The sequence below is a fragment of the Eurypyga helias genome, unplaced genomic scaffold (genome assembly GCF_000690775.1).
Source record: "Eurypyga helias isolate BGI_N326 unplaced genomic scaffold, ASM69077v1 scaffold785, whole genome shotgun sequence".
In the NCBI taxonomy this organism is placed as follows: Eukaryota; Metazoa; Chordata; class Aves; order Eurypygiformes; family Eurypygidae; genus Eurypyga; species Eurypyga helias.
Window position 1 is genome coordinate 137,630 of NW_010250723.1, and position 15,527 is coordinate 153,156.

The 15,527-nt window shown below is 35.8% G+C and overlaps 1 protein-coding gene across 1 annotated transcript in view; it reads left to right on the forward strand.

Moving 5' to 3' along the window:
* Nucleotides 1-4,539: 4,539 nt before the first annotated feature.
* LOC104509726 (sodium/potassium-transporting ATPase subunit beta-1-interacting protein 2) overlaps nucleotides 4,540-15,527 on the forward strand; it is a gene marked incomplete at both ends in the record, with an annotated part of 47,892 nt that continues 36,904 nt past the window's right edge. The window contains one exon of the mRNA XM_010151763.1: nucleotides 4,540-4,677. Within this exon, the coding sequence (XP_010150065.1) occupies nucleotides 4,540-4,677 (138 nt within the window). The remainder of the gene's footprint in view (nucleotides 4,678-15,527) is intronic.

The window sequence follows — 15,527 nt, forward strand, 5'->3', positions numbered from 1 at the left end:
AAAAATTAAATGAACCTCTCTAAGGAATGGCAAAAATATATGCATACATTCTCAAAAAGATAGAAGTGGGAGGGTTAGCTGGTCATGTTGTATGTGATGCAGGTAGGCTTTAGTAGTAGTATTCTTTCATAAGCTGTGGTCCCAAAATACTTGTATTTATTTGGGCTCTTTTTAATTTCCTATGCCATAGAAGCAAGAACCAAAAGTCCTTAAAAAACTCTCTAATTTAAAACCCGAAGCAAATTATTAGAAGCTGTGGGCATCTGATGCAGCACAATTAAGCTGAGGGGACTTAATGAGTTACTGATTAGAGCTTAATTTCTGTAGCTCATTCTTAGCTTGCACCAGTCATGCCATGTACCACGGTTGCTTAATCCTCCTTCACTGTGATTTAAGCTAATACTCTCTTCTTCCCTGGGAGTGAGCTGAGAGCCTGTTACCATGACTCGGCTGGTGAGCCCATCAGTTGAGTGTGACCCTGTCCCAGGCCCCAGTAGACTAGGCCCCTCTGTGCTGTGTGCGCTGTCCAAGGGCTCTGGGTGGCGAGGGCCTTATATACCCACTCCTATGTGTGTGCCTGTGTGCGCTTTAATTTGAATCAGTGCAAAGTTTTGATTCTGTATCATTGTGAAGTATTTGTGGTTGAGTCTCTTCTCAAGGAGCTTTCCGAGGAAAGGCACTTTGTCATTTTCCATTTTGGAATTTGTGTTATAAATCATCTTTTGACTGGTTTCTCCTTTGTGGTTACTGTCTGAAATTTTAGTTCAATCATATACTTTAAGAATCATCTCAAAATGGTTTTCTTTATCCTCTGGAAATTCAATTCTTAGATCCCTCAAGGTCAGTAACACTGTTAACCTGTGAACAACCAGCCTCTGACAAGAATCTGGAAATAGTTTGAGCTATTCCAACTTGACACTATACAGGCTGATTTTATTTGGCATTTATTTTTAAAACAGTTAGCAGAAGTCTGGAAAAGGTAATAAATTGGTAAAAATGGTTCCCTATAATTACACTTAACTTCTGTAATTTTATCAGTGATTACCTAAGATAATCTGTTTGTGATATTTTATTATTTGGAAGCCTAAGAAGACGATGTGGTGGATGTTTATTTTCTAACATTAAGAACTGACTACATAACGCTACGTTTTTGCTTCAGTTTAATTAAAACATTTTTTTCTTTTCTTACCATGGTAAGCTTTTTTTTTATCCAACATATCCATTTTTCCTCTTTCCTATTCTCATTTTAAACTCTTGTTTCCAGTAGAAGAAGGAAGAAAATGGGCAATTAGTTATCTATTCCTAGACTTTAAAGATGAACCTGTATTTGTCAGTCTTTTTCTTTCTGTAATGTCATTGAAACATCATTAAACAGCTAACAGATAAAATCTGGTGAAAAAAGTGCAATGGTTTAACCAAAAATTTTAAGTTTTACAGTAAAGGGAAAAAAAAATCTTTCAAAATCAGGTCTATATTTTCTCTTGCTATGTAAAGAAATCCCTTATGATTCTGGCATCTGTGGAAGAGGAGGAAGCTACATGATACTGTTTTTAATAGATTGTGTTGGTTCTTGGTCCTACTTTTCCCTTTTTAAAAACAAAGACCCAATGAGATATTTCTTGAGTAACTGCATATAGTTAAATCCATATTTTTTTCTGTTTGTTTGTGGGTTTTTATTTTTTCTCCACCTTCATCTCTTCAGGATGTGGGAATAAAGATCTAGTTCTGTCCTATATTTTACATTTGACAAATATGTGATGCACCTTGCTGTAGTAGCGTGATCTTCTAAGGAACAGCATCTGCATTTTTGCAACATATTTTCTCTGCACAGCCTACCATAATACTGCCCTTTTGAATATCCAACAGTCCCCGCACACTGCTGATTCCTTGGAGTGACAGGAGAAAGTCTAATAGCAAGTCTGCCTTTGGCAAATATGAGGTGGATACGCAGGGACAGAGGTGGTGCAGACACGTCTCCTTGTTCTGCACAGCTGACGTTTACCCAGTTCCTTGCAAGGCATGTTTTCCGGTAGGTCCTCCCACTGGAAAATTCAACGTGGCCACAAAATCTGAGGGAGCGGTTATGTGCTGCTGATGAAATTGTTAGTCATCAAAAAGAAAAAGAAGTACATTGTCCTGTGAGAAGTGAAGATTCACACGGAATAGCCATTTCTCCAACACAGCATCATAAACAAGTCTCAGCAAAACTACTGCATCTTTCACCATGAAAAAACCCCTGCAAAACAAAACAAAGCATGCTTGATGCATCATAGTGTAGTTTACTTTTAACCTAAAGTTGGAGCAGTAATATTAGGTTTTTTACTTTTTTATATAATTAACTACCGTGCTGCAATTTTCCTCTATAATTGGCATACTTAACTATGATTTCCTACTGGTTGAGTGATTTGCGTCATCCCTTGTATTGTTTTGCTTGCTGAAATCCCTACTGTTACTATACTAGACGCTCGTACAGTCTAGACTCTTTTTGCTACTGCTTTGCTAATGTCATTTACTCTTTGTTCAGCTGATGAAAATAACAGCTCTGTGTTCAGAGTGAGCATTTTCGCTTTGTTATCTGTTAAACAACACTTAAGGTGTAGCAGGTCTTCTGCAGATACCCCTAATAGACTTCACACAGACCTATATAACACTTTCTGCCACACGTTTGTCTTTTTATATAGATTGCTATGTTAGTAGTAAAGAAAATATTTCTTAATGATAAACATAGACGCACAGGCAGATTTCATGAAGTTCCTAATACAACTTAACCTTCCTTTTCTTTCTTCAGCACCTTGTCACCATTAGAATATTATGTCTTGGGATTCTGGGACCTCTTCTGGCAACAGCATCTTGGGATGCTGTTTTACTAGTGAGAGTTGTAGGATAGCACAAATTGGTTCATTAAATCTTGGATGTAGGTCTAGAATGGTCCTTGGACGTAGGACCAGAATCTCTTCCTGTCAATAAATCTGTAAAATAAAAATATAGGCAAAATACCAAGACTAGCTAGAAGCTGGATGCAAAGGAATCTTTGTTGTACAAAGGAATTCAGTGGTTGACATGAAACCCTGAACTTTCAGATTCAAAATGATATGTCTGACAAACTTCCCCAGGGTTATTTTGAGAATTCCTATCTTAAAGTTCAACATATGCCAGTAAGTGCTGTATAATTAACGCTCTTTACATTTGCGATGCTGGTGTAAGTGTAGGCTGTCTTTTTAATGATGAGTTTTCTTACTTAATTTCAAAAAGAAATTGTTGGTGTGGTAGTGGACTGCAGCATGAAAATTTAAAAGCTCTCCCATAGCTATATCATGCAGGAACAGTGGTGAACAGTAGTTAATTATTCATTTAGTACTTGATCTCAAAAGGTGTTGTTTTTTAAATGAATGAAGTGTGTGGCAGATACACCTAATTCAATTAACCAGAGCATAATATAAACTGAGTAAATAGTCACCTGCCTTTTAATTAAACTTTATAAAGAAATAGCCTGTTTTTTCTTTCATTAATTTGTGTGTCTGGTGTTGGCATCATTGTTGTTGTCATTATTATTAGTATTTTTTTATTTTTATTATTCACATGAAACTCATCCCTTCACCATTCCACTTAGTGAAATGTTGGAATGGTGTCAAAGAAACTCCTTACCCTTTTTATCTAAATTCGCTTCACATTGCTTTCTAATATTCACATCCATCAATATTATTTTTATCAAAATATGCCATTCTGCCTATGGGTTAGGGTGCAGTGCTGTATTTTCATATATAGTCTGAGCAACAGCTAAGGGACACTTACTAATTGAATTCTGGAATTAGTTCTACTGGTACTGTTAGAAATGTAGTTTTTCTAATTTCTAATCTACCTTCTTGGAATGGTATTGCTTGAAAACAGTCATCAACAGCACAAGATTGTCCCTTAATTCACTTTTTAAAATTAAGTATCTTGAGGAACAGTTTACACTTTAGCTGATGTTTGAGATAGTGGGAGGAGGTAAACTATAGTCATTATCAGTAGAATCAGGTCAAATGGTTGCATGCAGGTAAAAGTTCACTGGCAGGACAGCTGGCAATAGAGGGAAGAGAAAAAATTAAAAGGTAGGGAAATAATGGAAGCAAAGAGACAGGATTGGGCTGAAGGACAGGGTTTGCAAATGGAAGCAAAGTAGCTGAGATGACATAAGCCTGCCACTTATTTTCAGCACCAATACTCTTGAATGTTATAGCATTTGCTGGTGTATAAAGTGAAATTATTTGTGTTTCTCTTCCTGAAAACATACCATCATAGTGAACAGTTTAGTATCTTGGTAGAATTGCCCACATGAATATTTTAGCTAACTGAATATAACTCAGTAAACTGTCAGTGAGAAATGCAGCTTTCATTAAAACAAGAAGTTGAAAGACTGCAAACTAATTTCATTTTACTGCTATCTGAAGCAATTTTTTTAACTCTGGACAATTATCTTGGGTATGGGAAGGGGAAATGCCCTAATAAATGTTTTCTGTTTTGTTCTAATCTATTTATGCTTTTGTTTTTTAATCACAGGTTTCTGTGCTCGAGAGGCAGATATTTGACTTCCTTGGTTATCAGTGGGCACCCATCCTGGCAAATTTTATACACATTATTATAGTCATACTTGGCTTATTTGGAACCATCCAGTATAGACCTCGTTACATAACAGGAGTGAGTATTTAATTTTCTTTACTTATTTTGATGTGCATGTAAAAAAACCCAATAATTTCCAAACTCTATTTATTATAAGTCAAATAGAAATATTATTTTAGTTTAACTTTCTTCTGTAGTCCTTTCAAGCCCCACACAGCCACCCATGGTGGGCTGGGAGAGGGAATCACTAGGGTATAAGTAGCAAACCTGTGGGATGAGACAAGAACAGTTTAATGAATAAAATAAAATTAAATAAGATATTGTGATGGAAATGAAAACTACAAAAAGAGAGAGAGAAACAATACCCAGGAAAAATAAGTGACGCGACTGCTCACCACTCACCAACCAATGCTAACCCAGTCCCTGAACAGCTACCAACAGCCCTCTCCTTCTCCACCCCTCCCCAAGCCTCAGGCAACTCTCCCTACTTTATATATTGAGCATGATGTAATATGGTATGGAATGTCCCTTTGGCCAGTCTGGGTCAGCTGTTGCAGCTATGCTCTCTCCTAGCTTCTTGTGCACTTCCTCACTGCAGAGCATGGGAAGCTGAAAAGTCCTTAACTTAGTATAAGCACCATATAGCATCAACCCAAACATCAGTGTGTTATCACATTATTCTCATGCTAAATCTAAAACACAGCACTATGGCAGCTACTAGGAGGAAAATTAACTCTATCTCAACAAAAACCAGAGCCATTTTACATTTACTCATTATGCTTCTGAGACACCTATTATAATAAAATGGTAAAAACCTACAGAAGTTGAAAGTCAATGTGATCAAAAACTGCATGGTAATATGAACTTTCAAGAAGTCAGTTTAAAGAATTACAGCAACCTCAGAATTACAGGAATTTAGAGCTAGAATAGATTTCATTTATACTTTCCTAGATACAGTGGATATCCACAACAGACCCATGTTTTATTCTAGTTACTCATCATTATTAACCATCGTTGCTGGAGTTGTATCTGTTATGTATATCCCTCCTAGGAATTATAGCCCAAGTTGAAAATGAAGTATGAGAATATGGTAAGAAATGCAGGTTTTACGGTTTTGAACTGAGGGCTCCAGAATAAAAGTAAGGATTTGGACCTTTATATTTTTAATCTATTTCTTTTCCTTATTCAGCTACCCCTCTGACACAGACTCAGTACTGCTGTACTCTGGTAGAATACAGTTTTAATAAAATCCTCATTTCATACTCTGGGTTTGTTTTTTTACCCATTTATATGTCTATAAAGACAAACTAACAAATCTGAAAGCCATCGTTCAGAACTTGTTTTGTTAGAAATAGATTTGCATAACAATATTTCTATCAGAACTGACTACTAATTCAGTTAAAGCTTGTATACTTTTCAGAGGCAGACAGCAGTCAAAAAGATTTGCCTGTACACAACCATATTTTCATGTCAATTGAAAATAACTCCACTGACTCTGTACCCACTTCTGCAAAGTCTGTTTCCTCTTACACTTTTCCCTCATGTACCACTGATCACTCAGGTGATAGAAAGGTTTTTCTTGTACCCCTGTGCTACCATCCATATTGCAGTAATGGGATGCTAACAGTAATGCATTAACATTTGTTTCTGTGTTTCTATCTCTGTGATTTCCTGTATGCAGAAGAAGTGTGTCTGCATGTAAAATATCTTTATGCATGCACACAATTTAATATACTCAAAATATATAATAACAAAATTCAAAAATATATTGCAAGCCATAACTATTCAGTATTTCCTTCAAGTCACAATTCTGGGAATCACATGAATGTGACCTCGAGTTTTCTTCTTCCATTTCTAGTGCTTTGACCAGGACAAAAGGCTTGAAAATTAAAAAAAAAAAAAAATAAATCTGAAAACCCCCCAAAATCTAAGCAAGTGTCAGTTAAATAAAAAGAGTAAAAAGTTCCATGCTAAGACTATTCCAAGGCATGAGCATGAAAGTTATAGCTGAGCTGAAAAACAGATTCAAATGGCCTTTTCAATAAGAGAACAGAAAATTACCTGTTACAACGATGAGTGCATTGTGAATGGGAAGGAATACCAGCCTTAAAAATAGGTACCACTCACACTGATTTCTGGATGGTACTGTTTGTGCCACACCATCGTACTAATTTTAAGATATGTCTTTTCTTAGAGCCCCTCCTCACTGTGTATCCCATCTGGCCTTGTGAGTTTGCCTCCCTGCATCTACTCATTCAGTTGGATAGAATCAACCTAAGCTCAAATTGTTTCTCTTGCTCTGGTTTTATAATAGACACCTGAATCTGACACATAGACTGATCAGATAAGAAAACAATGAAGAAACTTCGTTAAGCTAGATCAACATACAGGTTCTGTGATGTTTTAATTTCTACTGCTGCTCTCTTTGAAGAGAAGGGAAATAGCACTGGCCACTTGGTCATGTGAGGGAGAGATAAGGGAACTGCATCCATATCTTCAGTTCTACTGGGCCCAGAATAGGTGCATTGTTGAAGCTGTGGAAAACTCAGTGGTGTCATCAGACATCAGAATTCAAAGGCAAGAAGAAAGATACCAGCCTATAAACCTGCAAGGGTGTAGCTATGAGGTTTTCAGGTGAGTGGATGTGAAAAATTAGACTTCAATAGATTCTGCAAGGGTCAATCTATCTTGAGTGGACCCTATAGGACCCTTAATCCACAGTCACATTAGTACCTCAAGTATAGCTTTCCTCAACAAGACTACAATACATTTCCTTTTTACTGTGTATGCTTCATAAAGGATCTCTCAAAAAATGTTTTCTGGAGGTTGTGAATCATAGGTTAAAGAGAGCAGGGAGGTTTGAAGGTGAGTTTTAAAGAAATGATTCATTGGCTTAGAGAAAAGAGGAAATAAGTTTTAGACAGATGGGCCACCACAAGTGAAAGTGTGTCCTTGAACTTGCAAGAGTCACAGGGCAGTTTAGAAGTGGATGAGGGCAATAGGTGATTGTCTGGTTTCACCCCTTGGAAAATAGTTCAGACTACAAGGGATGCAGGAGTGGTGGTGGACAGAGGACAGGAAATTTAAGTTTAATATCAACTGAGCGGTTAATCTTAAAATAAGTTCAGGAAGAACACATTCATTTTTGCTTGGAAACCTAAACCATTAACCAATAAATGAACAATTGAATCAGGAGGTGAAACATCTGCTCTGAGGGTGGGAATGAGTGTCTGTTCAGATGTCTCTTCAAAAGGTAATCATTAAAACATATTTTTGGGTGAAAACAATAATGATAAAAGGACTGCTTAACAGCACTATGCTGAAACAGAGAATAAAGATTTCAGTAGGAACAAAGGTCAGACAGCATAATGACTAAGATGTAAATGCATTTTTTAGCAGTGATATCATAGGATCCATCAATGCAAATGCCTGAGAGGTAATACCAATTCAAATTATTAAGGGTTCTGGAAAGAAGCAATTCTATTCATCTGGGTAGGACCCTGCCTGCAGGCTCAATTTATCCCCATTCCGTCTATAGAGGAATTCCAGCTGTGCTGATATGCTCAGTGCTTATTCCTTACTCTACTGTGGATTATTAGTCATTTGACTAATCTAATGACTTTCCACAGTGAAGTAACTGCACCAGTAGCAAAGAGGAGACCTATGGATGTTATCTATGTAGACTTCTGTAAGGCCTTTGGTATGATCCCCCCCAAACATTCTGACCACTAAATTGGAGAGATACGTGATAGACAGATGGGCTGTTAAAAGGATATGGAATTGGCTGGATGGCCACATTCAAAGAATTATACTCAATGTCTAAGTAGAAACCAGTAACAAGTTGTATGCCCCAAAGGTCTGTGCTGGGACCGATAGTATTTATGATCTTCGAAAATGGTATCAACAGTGAGATTGAGTGCATGTCTCAGCAAGTCTGCAGATGACACCAAGGTGAGTAGTACAGTTGATTCACTGGAGGGAAGGGATGTCATCCAGACAGACCTTTACAGTATTGAAGAGTGGGCCCATGTGAACCTCATGAAGTTCAATGAGGCAAAATACAGGTCCTGCGTCTGGGTCAGGGCAACCCCTAATATCAATACACACTGAGGGATGAATAGATAGAGAGCAGCCCTGCAGAGATGGACATGGGGGTACTGATGGATGAAAAATTGGACATGAGCTGTCAATGTGCTCCTTCAGCCCAAAAAGCCAATTACGTTCTGGGCTACAAAAAAGTGTGGCCAGCAGCATGAGGGAGATGATTCTTCCCCCTCTACTCAACTCTTCCAAGACACCACCTGAAGTACTGTTAGACCAGTTCCAGATGAGGGCCATATAAAGAGTCAGAGATCTGAAACATCTCTCATATGAAGACAGGCTGAGAACGTTGGGTTGTTTAGCATAGCGAAGAGAAGGCTCTGGGGAGACTTTATTGTAGCCTTTCCATATGGCTTAGGAGAATTGTGGAGAAAGATTTTTTTACCAGGTTCTGTACTGACAGGACAAGGGGCTATAGTGTTAAACTTGAAAGAGGGTAAGTTTAGATTGAAAAATAGAAAGAAAATTTTTACAGTGAGGATGGTGAGACACTGGAACAAGTTGCCCAGAGAAGTTGTGCATGCCCTATCCTTCAAAGTGTTCAAGGTCAGCTTAGATGAAGCTTTGAGCAACCTGATCAAGTGAAAGATATCCTTGCCCATGACAGGGGGGTTGCAGTAGATAATCTTTAAAGGTCCCTTCTGACCAAACCACTCTGTGATTTTATGAAAGAAAAAGAGTAAGGAAATGCCACTGAATTAAATTATGTTTTCTGGTTCCTGCATTACAGAAATCCTTGGAAATTTCATTCTACTATTCTCTTGACATTTCTAGAAAGCATGCTCAGAATATATAAGAAGGATAAAAAGTTCCATTTGTCCTGAATGTCATTCTCTTCTCCAGAGGAATCCACCTAACAGGTGAATCCCACCTTATAATTCTCTAGAGTTAGCACTGTAAAATTACATACTTTGTTTCTTCACTGCCATGGAAGATGGCAGGAATGTCTACTGGAGCTTGACAATGGCATAAACAGATACAGAATAATTTTGATATGAATTATGAAATATAATTTGAGGAAAATTGTGTCTGGAAAGTAGATTCCACTATGATTTCCTCCGCTTATTTGTACCTTTTAGATCTCTTATATTTGCTTCTTCTGGAATTAGTTCCAATAAACAGATACTTTTTAATACAGTTTTGTAGGTTTTATTGAGCAGTCTTACAGACAAAACAAGAATGATAGAGTGAAAAAACTTTTGCACTGAAGAATAAATTCTTCTGCCTTGAGCATAAAGTGAAGATCCAATACCAATAAGAGAGAAAAATTTTAAGCCAGAAGGGATTACCTTGTTTCAAACTTGTGATAGTAGGAAATTGTACAAATTGTTTTCTTGTAATGACCTATTTATTGCACAGTTCAAGTGGGCAACAATGTTACTAACATTTTCCCAGGGATTAATTTATTCTGTTCTAGTATTTGCTCCTCTTAAACATAATAGTAACACCTCCTACTAATAGTGAACATAACAGGGACTCATGCAGACTGCAGTATACTAGCAGAAGAGAACAGGGATCTTAGTTTGACACAAAGCAAATTTGCAACCTTTAAAAGAATCTTGTACAGGATAATACCTGGTCACATTAAGTCTGGGAGAAAAGGATAGATTATTACTAGTACATTACTTAACACGTAATTGCTGATATATATTAAAAAAGAGAAAGAGGCAATTACCTTACGTCTGGGCTTCCTGCAGCATCATCAGTCTGCCAAAGCATTAGGCCCCAGAGAGTATAACTGAGTTAATCTATGTCTTTTTAAAGACTAGACATTGTCAATGACTTCAACACCCGTAGTGGCATCTACTTAATGCCTTATGTGACAAGTAGCCCTGAGTCTACTAGATCTGTTTTGGAGTACTTAGGTTGTATATTGTAATTTAGTATCCTCCATGTTTTTTAAATGTTTAAAGTAGTACATGAAGCTATGCAGCAGTCCGTCTGTCACATGTACATACCAAGGTACTATTAAATAACATTAACCATGCCACAGAATACTGAGCCCTGCTCTTTGAGCTACTTTTTTGAATTTTAAGGACAGGCTCTGTATAGTTAATGATTGAGGCCAGAATTTTTGGTGAGAAAACACTTCAGGGGACTGTTTTGCAAAATCTTGTAAGAGAAACAATTTTCAGTTCTTTTTGCCTGATGAAACAGTTATTTATAGTAAAAGAAAAAGATTCTTATGCTTAAAATTGTTTCATAGCTAAATTTTTCTGAGATCAATTTACCTTATTGACCTAATCCGATTTATTTTCCAAATACTTGTTTTATTTAAAATAAGTAAGTGTGTATACTCATGCTCAGTACAGGAATTATTAAAAAATATAATTTACTTCTGCTTTCTTTAGAGCTGTTGGGGGGAAAATTTATATAAAGCCATTTAATAAAGAGAAAGATGTAATAAAATTGAATGGTCATTGTACATTCTGGTCAGCCTGCAAAGCACAAAACTCTTGAAGTCTCTATAAGAAGATTTCTTAGGAAGAACGCATGTCTGTATTCCTAGACAAATCATTCAGTGCTTCACCTTAATTGTACTTACTTGATGATTTACTGTGTTGCAACTAAAATGTAGATATTTATTTATAGAAGTAGGCTCATAGTCACACCAACTACTTCTATACGCGAGTTTTCTCATCACATGATAATTTGGGGGCATAAAAAATAATCTTTTGAATTAAAATTTTGAGATAATGCCCAGTAATACTGTAAGTACTATTAAGTAAATAAAGACCTTGTACATTTTAGTAGCAGCTTTGTTGGCTCTCAGGAGACTGGAGACTGAATCAGGATACTGATTCGGTTTAAAATTAAAACATTTGCAAGATGTTTTGTTTGATAACATGTCGTTCATATACACGTAATGCTCTTCTTCAGTTTGTTCCTTGAATAAGTAGTTTGCCACTGATAATAATGAATGTGAATGTTTATTCTGTAGTTTGTATCTATGCTCTTTCAATGTATTCAGTTAATACAATATTGCCAATACTCAACATATATTTTTGGTAATTTCAGTTGTAATTAAGAAACAAAATAGTTACCTATATAAATAAATAAATATTATATCTGCTTATTTTTCAAAGAAGACCAGCTTCTTAAACTCACATTTGTAGCACAAATGTGTTTGAAATTAACAAAATTTCTCTTTTTTTTTTTTTTAATATTACCAATACCATCAACAGAATTATTATTTTTTAGGATCTGTCACTATATTTACTAAAATATTTTCTGCATGTCAGCCAGAAAGCAAGCTGAACAAGGCTGAAGTAAATCAACTTAAAATTGGAAATGTTACTTGTAGAAATAATTTTTCATTATCAGTGGTGTTCTTAATGTATAATTTCCAGTATTTATTGGTTTCAGTCAGGTTAAAAATATTTTGATGCAAGTTGATTTATATTTTAGTAGTTACAGACCACATCAAATCCAGGAAGTGTGTGACCATAGAGGTTGTATTTCCATGTTAGTAGAAAAATGTGTGTCAGTAAAAACTTTAATAATGGCTAAAAGTCAGAGGTAATACATATGTATATATACTCACTGGAAAAGTTGGAACAAAAAAGAGAGGTATCTCAATGACAAGCAATAAAAGAGAATATTGACTGAATAGTAATTTCCCAAAATAGTAGTATTCTAGAAAGTAAGCTCTATATCCCTCCTTAAACAGGGAGGAGTGAATAGCTGTTTTATTGGGAATTGCATGTGTATGAAGAATTTCTTAACCTTGGGAAAGGAATAAGTGAAGATATTCATCCAGTAGTTTCAAGTCACAGTAATATAAACAAGCTACCATTACATTTTCAATCAAAAAGATAAAAAGATTCAGAAAATAACTATACAAGATCAAGGAAATGAGGGCATCCCAAAAAGTAGTCATTATGGAAAGCTCTGTCTCTGTCTAGATAGAACAAATGCTCAATCAGGCCAAACTTTAACAAAACAGTTCCTCAGTGCCTACTCATTTAATTCTTGGCACTGTTGATTAAAAATTAGTCACATGGAAAGTTTGTGTTTTGTTGAAGGGAAATCAGATGAGTTTGAAAATAATTAGATTTGAGTCATCAAATGATAACAACTACCATATTAGTGGTCACTTTGTCTCAGGAAATATCAAAAAACAATCATTTATCACTAATCCTCATCTAGTGAAAAATGGGGAATAAAATCTTGATCATAGTTTATTATCCCCAGAGACTCCCAAATTAAAAAGGAAACAAAACAAACGAGAAGCAGGAAACTCATGTGGCCACTTAGTAGAGATGGTTAACTAAAATAAACAAACTAAAATAAATTTAAAAAGAAAATTACTAAAATTATAATATGGCATGGTACAGAAATGAGAAAAAGCTTTGCAGAGCAAAGTGCATGACCAAGAGTATGAGGACAAACAAAAAAATACAGAATAAAAATAGAAAACTTAAAAGAACACTAGTAAATCTTCAAAATGAGTATTGCAAAAGCATTTTTGGGACACTCCAGTAAAGCTCCAAATCATAACAGGAATTAAGATTATTACAGTGTTGGAGAATCCACCTCAACCCTGAATTAACCCCAAGTTTTATTCATGGTTTCATTTTCATTATGCCAGATAAATCGATGCTAAATGAAGTGCTGGTATTTTATGGTATAGTAATTACTGCATAGGGGTACTTTCATGAAATACTTTCCGTGCCAAGAATAGCAACATGATTCTCCTTAGCACTTTCCATGTTAAGTATCAATATCATTAGCATTCTTTTCATTACAGAACTTACACTAAATAGTTTCGTTGAGGGATGCTTGCTGTTGTTTGAACCTCACCTACCTATAAAGATCCTTGTGCTGGTCACATTTTCTGTAATCCTTTTTCAGATCTTGTCAGTGTTTTCTGAAACATCTCCATGTTCAGAAATACCTGGAGCAAGAATATGTTATTACAACTTTTTCTCTTAAAAAGTCTTATAGAAGATTTCTGATAACAATTTGTATGTCACAGAAGACTTTGAGATTCTTTTTATAGTCTGTCCTTTCACTACTGGATGCTCCCGCCATAAGAATAACCTTTGTAAACTTTACTAACTGCTATTTTATTGGAGAGTTTTGCTCACTTCTGGCAGATGCTGTGAGAAATCGGTAGGGATGTAAGTAGAAGACTGCCCTTTGGACTTTAAACAACATTTGCTGAAAGGGATTTCAATTCACAGGGAGGTATGCCGTTTAATAGAGTGCTGTTGCTGCTGTTGTGTTAAAAGATTAGATTTTAGTATTCTGTGAATTTAAATGTGCTTTCATTTATATGTAAAAGGACAGGCTCAGCAGTTTACTTTTGAAACTGAATCTAGCCTCCTTCATGTTAGGGGTGGGAATGTGAAGGCAGTAGAAAGGCAGCTGATCAGTGTCGTATCTGTAGGGGTTTAGCTAATCAAAATTTTTAGTCTAATACCTTGCACACCTACAGAACTTGAACATAGAAAGGCTTAAGTATTGCAATGGTAAAAAAGTCATTCTTTCTTTATACTAACTGGTTAGTTTATTGGTGGAGTATTAAACATCAGTTTAAAACCGAGGATCTGCTTTTCTACCTGATAATCTGTCCAGAAAGCTAGTCTAGGCTTCAGTCACACTGGGCTTTTGATTTTGATAACTTGCAAGAGATTTCAAATTCTCCAGCCTTTGAGATTCAGCTAAGCCTTGGGCAAATATGTCAGAGAATCACTTCCATTGTAACATTATACAGAGTGTATCTGTCTTGACTGTATGGATGTAGATGAAAGAAGGTAGCCTACAGTAAATTTCTCTGACATTTTCTGCCTTTTTTAGCTCTTGACTTTAAAATTTTCATACTACTTAGAATAAAGGCTACACAAAGTAATTTTTTTTCATAGAAATTGTCCAAGTAAAGTTTGACTACTTTCATCTTCTCTCTTCACGGGAACATATTTACGTGTGAAGCATTGAGGTACAAAGGATTATTCTAAAGGAAATAATGAAAAGGAAATTTTTTCTGTGTTTTGAAAACCTGACCCAACTTTTTCTTTAGAAAGTATAAAATATTCTTTCAAGATTAAAGACTACCCAGGCAGGCTGCCAGCTTTGGGGAAGCATAATGGAAAAACCCCCACAACCTGTTGATCACTGAATTGGTCAAGACATAAAAAGGAAACGATCCCACTTAAGAGATCCTAAGTCTCTGATTCCTCTAAGTTTTGTATAAGACATTGCTCTTTGTGGTTTGGGTTTGGTTTTTTTTTAAGTTTTCCACTATAACAAATCCTTTTAAAGATGCTTAGCTAGTACTATATTTTTAAGTGATATCTATGTTGAGTATTAGAAGATGAAAGATAATAATTTGCATCATATAATGAAGTACAGCATTGATTTCCAAGAAATTTATACAGAACCTGTTCAGTGCAGATATTTTTAATTTAAATCCTTAATTATTAGTTTCATAGCAGGCTTAACTGCTATAGAATTCAGCTACATTCATCCTTTCTTAATGCTTTTATCCCCTTTCAATGAATCGTCTTCACATTTAATATGTTGCCATTCAAAATGTCTCTCCCTCATCCATTCCACAGAAAAGGAAGATGATTTTCCAGGGAGTCTGCACTGAGGAGTACAGTTCTGTTTAGAACAGCTAGTAACATATAACAAAAAAGGTATTTTCTTCTCTTTCAAACCAGAAAGCTCACCAACAGAATCCCTGGAAAGGTGCCAAAACACGAAGTTGCTCTAAATTTCATTTCCCATTGCTTTGGAATAGATCCTCTGGTTTGTCGCTATAATGACAAGTAGGTCCCTGGTTCTACAGGTTTTTAGTGTTTGGTTTATTTTATATATATATT